At 40.7% G+C, this 14,075-nt stretch overlaps 1 protein-coding gene across 1 annotated transcript in view; it reads right to left on the reverse strand.

The window, feature by feature from the left end:
- Positions 1–14,075, reverse strand: part of LOC145996263 (uncharacterized) — an 88,575-nt gene that overhangs the window by 53,932 nt on the left and 20,568 nt on the right. The window contains exon 3 of the mRNA XM_083132689.1: positions 8,063–8,553. Coding sequence (XP_082988815.1) covers positions 8,063–8,553 — 491 coding nt within the window. The remainder of the gene's footprint in view (positions 1–8,062; positions 8,554–14,075) is intronic.

Raw genomic sequence — 14,075 nt, forward strand, 5'->3', positions numbered from 1 at the left:
AGAGCACTCCTTGAGTGAGTACATGTGAGATGAACAGCCATTAACACACAACCCATGACAGGAACCGACAGGGGTAGCAAGAACCTCACGGACAGTAAACGACAGGCAGTGTACGAGTTTCTCTTTGAAAACAGTACGGCTGGCGTAGTGAAGAAAGGTGCCACGACAAGTGCGACTGAGAAATTTCATGTAAGTACGAGAACAGTACGTCACATTTGACAACAGGGGCGGCAATCGTTGAAAAATGGGGCCATTTGTACTGCGGTTGCATCTCGGATGAAAGGCAAAGTCAGATCAAAGAAGAAGGATCTCGCCCTACAACGACTACAGCACGTACCGCTGCGAAAGCGGCAGAATATTCGTTCAATGGCAGTGGCGCTAAATGTTGCTAACAGTACCCTACACAGGCGTGTGAAGGCAGGAGAGATCAGAATTCATACGAATGCGCTGAAGCCATTATTGACCGATAGCAACAAGACGGAACGTCTAAAATTTGCCATGTCAATGCTGGATCCTACCACAGTCGCTTGTCTTGAAAGCGGAAATCCGAAGTTCAACATGATGCTGGAGACAGTTCATGTGGATGAAAAATCGTTCTACCTGATGAAGGATGGTCAGAAATTGTACTTGCTGCCCAATGAACCAGACCCGCAGTGAACATGTAAAAGCAAATATTTTATTCCCAACATGTTTCTGGCTGCCGTCGCCCAGCCTCGTTTGGATCCTGGTCGCAAGCAATGGTTTAATGGTAAGTTAGGCATTTGGCCGTTCGTCAGCAAGGAATCTGCCAAGAGGAACAGTAGGAATCGTCCTGATGGTACAATGGTCACCAAACCATTAACTGTTACCAAAGATGTTTACCGGGACATGCTCATCAACAAGTTAATCCCAGCAATAGATGAACAATGGCCTCGTGGGAGAATCCAGGTGTCCGTTCAGCAGGACAATGCGCGTCCGCATATCGTTCCCAATGACCGCGCCTGGATGGATGCTGCAGCGGCCAGTGGAATCACTTTGGATCTCCTATGCCAACCGCCAAACAGTCCGGACATGAATGTTTTAGATCTGGGGTACTTCCGGGCAATTCAGTCTCTCCAGCATCAGGCAGCTCCACAAACTATTGATGAGTTGATCGCCACCGTTGAAACATCTTTCTCTGATCTGACACACGACAAGCTCAACAACATCTTTTTCACTTTGCAGTCCTGTCTCATTGAAATCATGCGCCTCCAAAGGTGGGAACAACTACAGGATTCCCCATATGAAAAAAGCACACTTGAACCTCCGAAAGGTCCTGCTATCTCGCTTGGAGTGTCCTCGAAACATTTACGACGAGGCTACAGCAGCACTGCAGCACTAGATCTAGCTCGTTGATGGGATGACAACCTTCCTGGACCAACAATCTCTTTCGTCTTGATGTTTTATTTTGTCGAACTTCTTGGTCACTTTGTATTGATCCTGGATTGATTGCTTTTTATTTATGTTCTTTTGGATTCTTGATCGGCCAATTTGTACTGATCCTTGAGTAATAAAGTTGTATGACTCATTCCCGTGTTTCATTTTCTTCTTCTGTATACACCAATGTCACATTTTGAATATCGGACAATTATTATGGGACAACAAACAAAGGTGTTGTTGAGCTTACTACTCCAAATAATTCAATAGTCACTTTCACAAAATATGCCACACTGTCGGTTGTGGTATGCTGACTTCCCTCTCAAATCATTCTATAAATGGATTATTCTATTAAAAAAAAAGTATGTGGGCCATTCAATGTCAAATCAACAAGCCACACAACTTGACCATCACCAATTTCGACAAAATTCACAGAATGGATTATATCTATAGTGATACAAAAAAAAAATAAGATTTTTCAGTTGCTCAGCTTTTCGTGTAGGATGTAAAAAGTCAAAAAATTGCAAAAAGTAAGGTGCGGGTAATTACAAAAAATATTTTTTCTCAGCTCCTATAAGAGATAGAGAGTTCAATTTGGTTCCATTTTAAAGCTCTTGGAATGGGCTTTCATATGATATGTCACTTGGCAAGGTTTTGTGACATATTTCAAGGTCACCAAAAAAAATTATGACGACCTTGTCCTATATCCAAAAAAAAAATTGAAAAAAATATTTTTTGCTTACTAATGTGTTGTACATGTGGTAACATTTCATAATGGGATTGCAATGGGATCATATTAAAAAAATAATTTTGAAACAATTAGGTACAGCTGAATATTGCAATTTTTCCCCCTCTGTGGCAATTGTTAATTGAGATTCAATCAGTGAAAACCCTCCCCTCCCAGTCTTCCTTTTAGTTCGACACAATATGAAAATACAATATAATTAACATTTAGGAGTGGGTGACTGTCACTTGATGAGGTAGAATGTCATGACATGCACTCCTAGTGTCAGCAAAAGAATGCATGTTTCATCCTGTTCAGACAAGCTACATTCCGTCTGTGATCATCTCTTGGAACAGAAGGTTCAGTGGTGTACTGCCCAAGAGGATCTTTGTTTTAGCTCTACCTTTCTGTTTACAGATTTGGAGAAAAAGGACTTAGTTTATCACTGCCTTGGACCAGAGTTCAGTGACCAGCATGAAACCATCAACTTCAACAGCTTCAAGAAAAATGTACTGTTGCAATCCCTTTGAAAAGTCGTCATAATTCCTTCAAGAAAAACCTAAGAACTGTAAACAAGAACACCGCAAACATGTACTTTTCTTAAACAAGGTTACAAAATTTGTGATACTTGCCACAAACAGTTCGAAGCATCTGCTAAAAAGGGACATAATTTAGAATCTAGTTCTGATGAAGAATTTCAACAATTAGATTCTTTGTTTACCCGAGAAAAAGATGAAGCTCTAAATGCTCTGAACAAAAGTTTGATTGATTTTAATGAAACACCTATTCAGAAAGGACGATTATGTGAGAAGAAATACCTTCAACAAAAGCTTAAGAAAGCAGCAGCAGTGTTCAAAAGCAGAGTATTGAACATAGATTCAGATCCTGAACATGAAATTATCAACCAATTGAAGGGAAAATTTAATACTACAGATGATAAGAGCATCAGGATGCAAATACTGACAACGCTCCCTAAAAGCTGGACTTTGAAAGACATTCAAGATGAATTTGGAGTATCAGACTACATTGCAAGGAAAGCTAAAAGCCTGGTTAAAGAAAAAGGTGTCATGTCATGTCCTGATCCTAAACCTGGTAAAACTTTAGATTTTGAAGCAGCAGAATCAGATATATCCACTGCTGAAAATAGGATTTTACAAGTTTTGTGAACTCAGTCCTAAGTACTGTGTTCTTGCCGGTGCAAGTGGAACCCACAGTGTTTGTGCATGTACAATGCACCAAAACCTAAACTTATGGTTATGCATTGTAGGATGAAAGAACTGATGGAAGGTGATAGACCAATTAAATCTTACAAAGATATTATGATGTATGTAGTGTGTGTTAATCCAACTGAAGCTTGCTACTTTGGTGATTGCAAAAACTGTTCTGGGTTTGAAGAAGTCAAGGGAAGATTGAAGAAGCTTTCGAGCTCAACTGCATTGAAAACATCACCTACAAACAGTGGATACAAGTTGAAAAAAGAACATCTCTTGAGACATTAGTGAAACCTACTGAAGAATTCATCAGTATACTTTTGAAAAACTTCCGAAACTTCTTCAACACTCATTTCTTGCTAGTCAACAGTCCAGTTACCTCACCCATCTGAAGCAATCTCTGAAAGAAGGTGGATATCTTGTAATCTGCGACTTCGCTGAGAACTATTCATTCATTCTCCAGGATGCAGCCCAACGTTTCCACTGGAACAATGCACAGGCAACAGTTCACCCCTTCACAATCTATTTCCAAGATCCAACAATAAAAACATTGATGCATACATCTCTTCTCATCATTTCTGACTGCCTCAATAATGACAATAGCGGTGCACCTTTTCCAGAAATACCTAATTGGTTTCATGCAGTCTCATTTTACCACAAAACCAAGCCTGATCTATTACTACGGTGATGGTGCTGCCTCTCAGTATAAAACAGGCTCAATTTTCTCAACCTCTGTTACCATGAATCAGACTTTGGGATCAAATCACAGTGGCAACCCTTTGCAGCTAAAGCCAGTCTTCAAATGACCTACAATGACCAGATCATGACTCCATGATAGTTGTATGACTGGGCAAATGGACACATTTCCAGTACAGTACAATTGAACAGCATAAAGGACAAGAGATTTTGAAACTCAGGACAATGACAGCAAGAACTATACCAGGTACTCAGAAACCACACTCCTTTGTTCCACTGAACAAGATACAGCTGCAAGTGAGGGCGTTTTTATTCTCTAACAACTCAAGAGTACAAAGCACAACAACTTTTGACAGTGATCTTGAATTCACAGAAATGGCTGGGATCTGCAGATATGATGGACACTGGTGGTTAGGGTGTGTTTTAGACTCAGATGAAGAAAATAAAACAGTGAAGATGAAGTTCTTACATCCTCATGGACCTTCACCTTCCATCCGCTACCCAGACTTTGAAGATGGTTTTACTGTGCATAGGAGTGATGTTATTTCAAAAGTAGACCCCAGGGTAAATCCAACAAGAAGAGTTTACAACCTTTCAAAGCAAGAAGTGGAAATGCTAACCAGAAGTTGTAAACAAGAAGTGTACACTGTGTAATCCTTCTGTAAATATCCTCGGAAGCAATACAAATTGCAGTCAAGTGGTGAGTAGGTACAAGTTCGTTACTTTATTCCACCATGATCCCATTACAATACAATTATGAAATGTTTACCACATGTAAAATACATTAGCAAGCAATTTTTTTTTTAGAGTTTCAAAAATATACTTTTGGATATACAGGGTGATGCAAAATTCCGTTTACAATGCGGAGGAGGAAAATCGCCAAGTGAAATGAAGACGAAAATGTAAACGGAATTTTGTCGAATTACGCACCGTGGGAATATATCCGGCATGGAGAGCAGGTATCGAATGGGGGTACAAAGGGAAATGACGGAGGTCACGGCACATGAAGAACATTTCGCCAGGAAGTGTCCGAAAAGCAGGCTGCAGAAGGGGATTCCGCAGAGAAGAGGGGACACAGACAACATGTGCAAGAGGTGTACTATGATGACACACACGTACACAAGAAGTATCCAAGGCTGTACGTAGAAATGAAATACGTACGTAGAAGTGAGAGAACGACGCATGTTGTCACAAGGTGTTCATCCTGAGGCGTGAGGTGAAATTGAGCAAATTGCTAAAGTGGCCGTTAGGAAGTATGTAGTGCATACCATCATCTGTGTTGTCTATACGGGGTGGACGCCTGTGTGGAGTGTTCAGTGCTGTAGTCGTTAACGGTACATCACAAGTTAGTTTCGTACATATTCGTGTGCTCCTTTGTGAGCCTGACAATGGCGACATACACCACCAACGAGCTTGCCGATATGCATCTCGTTTACGGTGAGACACACCAAAATAGCCATCTGGCAAGGCGTGTGTATAGCGAACGATTTCCAAATCTGTGCCTACCATCACATGTCCTGTTTCAACAGGTGGATGCTCGTTTATGTGAAACTGGATCTGTACGACCTAGGGTGTGGGATCATGGCAGACCATGCAGTGTGCGTAGTGTCCAATTTGAGGAAGTGTTGGGACAGGATACGAGAGACGCCAGGCACCAGCAAGCACCCGTGCCATTGCCCATGTGCGACACACGCACCATACCAATGTGTTACGTGTGCTGCACGATGAAGGTATCCACCCACACAAAGTGCAGAGGGTGCAACACCTGTAGCCGACGGACTTTCCCCTACACCTTGATTTTTGTCAGTGGTATTTGCAACAAACCCTTGCAAACCCCAATTTTCCAAATGCAGTGTTGCGGACCGACGAGGCACTATTCACCAGAGAAGGCGTCTTCAATACCCATAATAGTCACGTGTGGGATGTGCAAAACCCGCATGCAATCATTGAGCGTCATTTTCAGCGACGGTTCGCAGTGAATGTGTGGTGTGGCATTGTCGGGGACAACCTGATAGGTCCATACGTGTTGCCCAATACTTTGTCAGGTGGGAACTAGTGTGTGTTCCTACGGGACGTTCTACCTGAACTGTTGGAAAATGTACCTCTTGCAATTAGGCAAGATGTATGGTATCAACATGATGGTGCCCATGCACATTTTGACCGCCGAGCCAGAGCTGTACTCAACAATACATACGGTGATAGATGGATTGGTAGGCGTGGACCTGTTCTGTGGCCACCTTGGTCACCCGACCTCACAATGCTAGATTTCTTCTTGTGGGGCGAAATGAAGAGGCTGGTCTATGAAACCCCGGTGGAAAGTGTGGAGGACCTCGTTGCTCGAGTTACCGTCGCTGCTGGGATGATCACTGACATGCCCAACGTATCTGAGCATACCAGAGCATCCCTGCTACGCCGATGCCATCTGTGTAGATGTGGCTGGCGGACATTTTCAACAACGTCTGTGATATGTATCGTATGTCATTTCCACAGCCAATAAAGAATACTACTTGTGTACGTGTGTGTCATCATACACCTCTTGCACAAGTTGTCTGTGTCCCCTCTTCTCTGGGGAATCCCCTTCTGCAGCCTGCTTTTCGGACACTTCCTGGCGAAATGTTCTTCAAGTGCTGTGACCTCCATCATTTCCCTTTGTACCCCCATTCGATACCTGCGCTCAATGTCGGACATATTCCCAGGAATCCCTCACTTCTTGTGGGGAATCCCTGCCACATTCATTTTCGACATGCGATTTGTGCATCATTCGCTAGCCCAGGTGTGTTTTCTTTGGGGATATTGTGCCGCATCTTCTTTATGAGTACTATTTGTCAGCATATGGAGGTGTGAAGTCCATTTTCACACAATTTCAGCATCTTCTAGCTCTGACACAGTGCGTCATTTGACAAAATTCCATTTACATTTTCATCTTCATTTCACTTGGCGATTCACCTCCACATTGTAAACGGAATTTTGCACCACCCTGTATACGAGGTCATAATTTTTTTGGTGACCTTGAACTATTAATGTTACAAAACCTTGCCAAGTGACATATCATATGAAAGCCCATTCCAAGAGCTTTAAAATGAAACCAAATTGAACTCTCTAGCTTTTATAGGAGCTGAGAAAATGATTTTTTGTAATTACCCGAACCTTACTTTTTGCAATTTTTCACCTTTTTATGTGGGGTCCTACACAAAAACTGAGCAACTGAAAAATCTCAAAAAAATATTTATTGTCATCATTTCATGGGTAGAGCCAATCCTGTAAATTTTATTTGAATTACTTGACATGAATCTGAAAAGTGCATTTATTTTCGTCGATTTGACGTGGAATGACCCATGTACATACTTCCAGAATGTGGTTGAACAGGTGCTTCTACTTGTGCTTAGTAAAAACCATGCATTTCATTGTGTGGTTCAGAATGGTCTATATTTTACAAACTTGAATATCTGTAAAAACAGCAAACCACACAGTTGTATTTTGTTTATACAAAAAACAGGCAAAATAGCGAACACTGATGGGAATTAGTCCAAGTTTGTAAAAATTAATAGAAAAGTTACAGAGGCAAATATGTGCATAATAAACACCACACTTTTTCAAATTGCAAGCATTTGGAGACATTTGATTACATTTTATGTGATACTTGAATTCCCCATAAAATTTTGATTAAGTATTATGATAAATTTCAAACTTTCATGTTAATAATTGGGTCTGAAACTTTTAAGCAATGTGAAGTAGAGTATTCCATCAAATGGCAGAAAATTTTAAAGAACTATAAATTTCAAACTAAAGTTGATATTCCTAAAATGAAAAAAAAAATGGGTTATTATATATTTATCCAAAGATATCACACACCAAATTTCATCCAAATCTGAGATGGTGGACGATCTTGTATGGAATAACCCACTACTACTGCAGCATTGGTGACAATATTCAATAAATTAATTGCATTGTAAATCTTACGTAATAAGATCCAATTTTGAACTTTAGTACTGTCATGTACACTTTCAATCCTTGTACTAAAATTTCCTTCACCTACCTTTCTCCAGGATCTGTCCTTTGGCCTTCCACTTCTTCGGTGATCACTGCATTCTTCTTCCTGTCCTCATCATCACTTAATACTAACGCATCATTGTCACTATCCTCAGCTGGCACTTTCTCCACAAATTGTTTACAGTCATATGGATAAAATCCTTCACTTTCACTAGGAGCTTCCTCACTTGTGCCTTCAAAATGCATCAATTTTTCATCACTCTCACTTTCAATTTTATCAACTAAAGTTTCATCAATGTACTGACTGGATAAATTGATGTCAACATTAGGAGGATCTTCGAATGATTTGGTTTCAGTCTTGACACACGACTCGTCTGGAAGCCAAACATTCTCCAGAGATGATTGTTCACAAACTAATGAATCAACACTTTCCATTTCAGACTTTATTGTTGTCACTTCTGGAGGAGGGAAACCCATATCAGATACTGGAGCAGCCATAGTTTCTTCACTACCACGAGACGAGGATGCAGAATGCTTCTGAAATACAACCGTAACGTACATAAATTTTATGATATAGCCTTTTCATATATAAAACAACCTTTCCCTCTTCCTACAGAAATCACTATCCTAATTGTGCAGCTTAGAAACTACCAACAAAGAAAGGCTGTTTCAGTGTTCAAAGGCACACCTCAACGGTGAATGAAGGATAACATTTATCCTCCATGACATAAGATTGCATCTGCACTGTTTATTTGTTTGCATTTGCTTGGTATGAAGGCTATCAGTCAGTATCATGACTACTCAGTAATATTTTTTTCTACACCAGATGTTACAATGAACACACACACTGATGTAGAAGTTGATATTATGTACCCTAGAGTACGCAGTCATGCAGCACAATGTACTCTGGGAACCCATTCTCTACAGCAATTATGGGACTGAGTTACAAGGGTGCATGGGTTGTTTTTACAGAAAGTGTAGTTGATTCCCGGAGTGAGTGATCTCAGGTGGAGTTTTCAGGCAACATCCCAGCTCCAATGATCACCAAACCTCTAATCAAAGAGGCTCTGGCGAATCTGGGGGAAGGAGTACTGGCTGGAGTCTCATGCTGATCACTTCACCTTGACTATGGCTACCTATTAGGCAGCAGATGTTGCCTATAGTGGATGTCAGTGTAGGAACCAAGCACTTCAATGTTTCTAGGAATTTTGAGGGAGTGGCATTTCCACCCCTCGCAGGTCATAAACAGGCAGGGTGGGTGTCGCCATTGCATCCTAACAATGTTTCCAGCTTGTGTACTTTGTGACCAGATTGTGTGGCGGTAAACTGCATAGATGCAAACAGTTACAACCAGTCCTGAATCAGAGCCCAACACATGCTAAAATAAGTATAATGCTGGCGTGATGCCTATGTAAGCCAAGCGTCAGGTTAACTTTGCAGCAGGTTTTCGCATATGTAGATCCAAACGTGCACACAGAATATAGTTCCACTGAGACAGGTTCTATTCTGACACAACTGCATACTTGCAAGAAAACAGTTATTTAATTTGTAAAATACAGACAAAATAATACATCCATTAGCAGGTTTGGACTAGGGATGGCCAGATCCGGATCCTAAAAATTTTCGGATCCGGTACTTTTGGATATGGTACTTTTGGATCCGGATCCAGAATTTTCGGATCCGGATCCGTTTTGCCATCCCACATGCGCTTCTTTGGAAAGTAAGAATGTGCTTATAACATATTGTTACCTGCTAATATACATATATATATATACACACACACACACATATATATATATAGTGTGTGTGCGCGATTTGTAATTAATTATTACCCTTACAAGGGAGGTCTAAGTCTCCCCCTCCGATTTCCATGAAACTTGACAGGTGTATATACCCCCCCCCCTCAAATGTCAAGATGGGGAGAAATTGAAGTGGGGATCTGACTCCGATTTGATTTAGTTTATTTTACTTCGCGTTTTGTGCCTCTTGGCTAATTTGCGAAGATGGGGATGAGTGATGAAATTATGAAATTGATGAATGGACATTCACAAACAACCAAGCCCACAGGGTCGGGCCGGATCTGACTCCGAAACCATGTAAATATGGCATAGGAAGAAACAGGGGGCATAGGGCCTCTCTATACACCTGTCAAAAATCATGGGAATCGGAGGGGGACACAGGGGTCAGATGATCCCCAAGTCAATTTGTCCTCATCTTGACATTTGAGGTGGGTTTTGCTCCCTAAAACAGTTTTTTAGCTGAAACAAAAAAACATGCATTTCTTCCTTTGGGCCCCTCTATGCACCTGCGAAGTTTCATGAAAATCGGAGGGGGACACAGGGGTCAGATCCTTACTTCATTTTGTCCTCATCTTGACATTTGAGGGTATTTTGCCCCCTAAAACAGTTTTTAGCTGAAACAAAAAAAAACAACATGTATTTCTTCCTTTAGGCCCCTCTATACACCTGCCACGTTTCATGAGAATCGGAGGGGAACACAGGGGTCAGATCCCCACTTGAATTTGTCCTCATCTTGACATTTGAGGGGAGGTTGCTCCCTAGAACAGATTTTTAGCCGAAACAAAAAAACATGTATTTCTTCATTTGGGCCCGTTTATACACACACCTGCCAAGTTTCATAGAAATCGGATGAGGACACAGGGGTTAGATCCCCACTTCAATTAGTCCTCATCTTGACAATTGAGTGGGTTTTGCCCTGTAAAACCGTTTTTTAGCTGAAACAAAAAAACACGTTTTTTAGCTGAAACAAAAAAAACACGTATTTCTTCCTTTGGGCCCCGTTATACACCTGGAAAGTTTCATGGAAATCAGAGGGGGACACATAGGTCAAATGCCCACTTAAATTTGTCCTCATATTGACATTTGAGGGGGGGTTACCTCCTAAAACAGTTTTTTAGCCGTAACAAAAAAAACACGTATTTCTTCATTTGGGCCCGTTTATACACACACCTGCCAAGTATCATGGAAATCGGAGGGGAACATAGGGGTCAGAACCTCACTTCAATTTGTCCTCATCTTGACATTTGAGGGGGTTTTGTCCCCTAAAACCGTTTTTTAGCTGAAACAAAAAAACACGTACTTCTTCCTTTGGGCCCGTTTATACACACACCTGCAAGTATCATGGAAATTGGAGAGGGGGACAGGGGTCAGATCCTCACTTCAATTTGTCCTCATCTTGACATTTGAGGGGGGTTGTTCCCTAAAACAGTTTTTTAGCCGAAACAAAAAATAACATGTATTTCTTCATTTGGGCCCGTTTATACACACACCTGCCAAGTATCATGGAAATTGGAGGGGGACACAGGGGTCAGATCCACACTTCAATTTGTCCTCATCTTGACATTTGAGGGGGTTTGTCCCCTAAAACAGTTTTTTTAGCTGAAACAAAAAAAACACGGAATTCTTCCTTTGGGCCCCAGTATACGCCTGCCAAGTTTCATGGAAATCGGAAGGGAACACTTAGATAACTTCCCTTGTTAGTCTTACACTTTGTAATTATATAACACTGCATATATTATAATGTTTTATTTTAATTTGTAAAACTGTAACTGTAGAACAATTGTATAATTTTTGTATAACATTTCTATCTTGCTATATGTGTTAAAGGTTTCATCCTGGAATGGAATGTCTCACATTTATGTGTGTTTTCATTTCCAATACATTCGAATGAATACATAATCGTTTCAATGGCATTTACAAAATCACCTCTGACATTTTATGTTAAACAAGTAAGATTATTTTTGTACACGAGTGTGTTAGCCGATGCGTAGCAAAGTATTTTAGGAACAACACTTGAAAAAAATCTTGTAGGACTAACGAAAAATTTCTTTGTAATCGAAGATCATAATACCTTATTAAGGTGTGGTAATATTATAATGGGATTGAGATACGAAACTTTCGGACCCGGATCCAGATCCCAAATTTTCGGATCCAGAACTCTCGGATCTGGAACTTGTGGATCCGGATCCAGATCCGAAACTTTCAGACCCGGATCCGGATCCGTTTTGCCATCCCTAGTTTGGACTTGATCGGTTGCAATCACAGTGCAGACAAACTTGGATCTGCAGATTCGCCAACTGGAGTTTGCATTGCGCTGAGGAAACGCTGAAACCCAAGTGCGAGTCTAGCAAGACTGAATACGTTGCAGAGCACGTGGAATCCGTGATACCAGTGTTGCACATCCCACTATTTTAACCCTATGTTTATTGTGATTAATAAGCATGCTACACAGCGGCGAGAATGGCTGAATCAAGGTCTCCTGTTCAGATAATGTTATTGTGGGCTTCATCTGAAGGGAAAAGCTCTTCAAATCAAGCAAGTTGTTTAAAATGCATAATCCTCCTTACGGAAACAAGATCAAAGTATAACAGGGCGTGAGGTGATTTGCCGTCAATGTGCGCACGAACTGTATCCCGGGTGTTGAATGATTTGCGGTCTGAGTTTAGGACGAGGAAACGATTGTTTGTTGTTTGAGGACAAAAGAATGTCCGCGGTATTAAAAGATATCCCAGTGAGAAGAAACATGTTTATTATTTGGACCAGACGTGCTTTAATTCGGGGAGGGGGGGGGGGGGGCGTACATTGAACTTTTTTTCATACCACCATGCAAAACCACCACCAGGGCTGAAGAAACTGACGAGAAAGGAAGAGGGGGGAGGGGGAGGCTTATTGTTTCACCCACTGGCTGCAATGAAGTATTTGTTGAAGGCGCATATTTACTGTTCCGTGCAAAGAAAGGGAAGGATGTTAAGCAAGAAATGGACAGACCAAGATTTGAATCCTGGTTTAGTGAAGTGATTCATAAATTGAAACCAGAGTAATAGCAGCAGACAATGCACCTGATTGTATATACAGTATATCACCAATATCAAATCATGCTTTTTTTTGCTGGTATAACTTGAAGTGCGTGTGTCTTACAGTAACCAAGTTTTTCATAAATGTATTTTTTATAAACCAAAAACAATAATTTGTTATTATATTCAAGAGGACCTATCGTTGTTTACTTATATATTTGTTTATTTTTATTTTTGCGTGCTCGAAATATACACACATGCTTATGGGCATCCGGAAGGGGGAAAGGGGGGCCATGGCCACACCCTGGAAAATGAAAGTCAACCATAAATTATGTATTTCACACATATAATTTCATTTTAGCCACAATAATATGTGTTAATTATTGCATTACCACCATAAATTCAAATTTAAGCAATTTTTTTTTACGGAACTACACTCTTTTGGGCTTGTGACTTGTTTGCCCCCCTGGGAAAAAATACCTTCCTTGCCCCTCCCTAGAAAAAATCCTGTGGACGTCCATGCACATGATCTCATGTTTCGAAGATATTTCGCATTTATATTAAGTAATGACCCATTTTTTAAATAATTTATGTGCCGAAAGTACTTCTAAAATGTTATGTTTCAGGAGACAAAAAGAAACAAAAATATATTCCGCTTGTTATGCATGCGGGTTTTGATGTGTTTTGCGGTTGGCAATACTGTGGATTTTCTCGGTGTCTGCGATGTAAGCAGCTCGGCGATTGAAGCAAGACTGGCATGGAAGGTTCTGAGCTCAGTTCTCGCGTGGATTAATACATAAAACCTGCTGCAAACTTAGCCTGACGCGCGGCTTAGATTATCATATCTCCGGGCAAGTAGTATTATTTGCAACAAATAACTTTTACCTTTATACTATTGAGACAGCCTAAAACATGCAATGTGTTAAAAGTAATTATCTTCACAAACTACAATTTCTTCAGCCACATATTATTTTTCTCGATTTCGTGAAAACTGAATTTGAGAATCCCCCTTAACAAACGATGCCTCCCTGATGGCACAGTGGTAGCATTGTTGCCTTGTAATCAAAGGGTCCCATGTTCGATACCCGGAGGAGGCACATAGGAGTTTGGATTCCATTTTAAACTTTAGGTTCAGTCCTGATTAGCCTTACTGTGCATAAAGTGGACTTAAAACACAAACTAAACTCCTTAACAAACTTTTCGATGAATCAAAAATTTAAACAAGTGAATACATTTTTGTCATTTT

This window comes from Lepisma saccharinum, chromosome 12, assembly GCF_977018435.1.
Source record: "Lepisma saccharinum chromosome 12, izLepSacc3.1, whole genome shotgun sequence".
In the NCBI taxonomy this organism is placed as follows: domain Eukaryota; kingdom Metazoa; phylum Arthropoda; class Insecta; order Zygentoma; family Lepismatidae; genus Lepisma; species Lepisma saccharinum.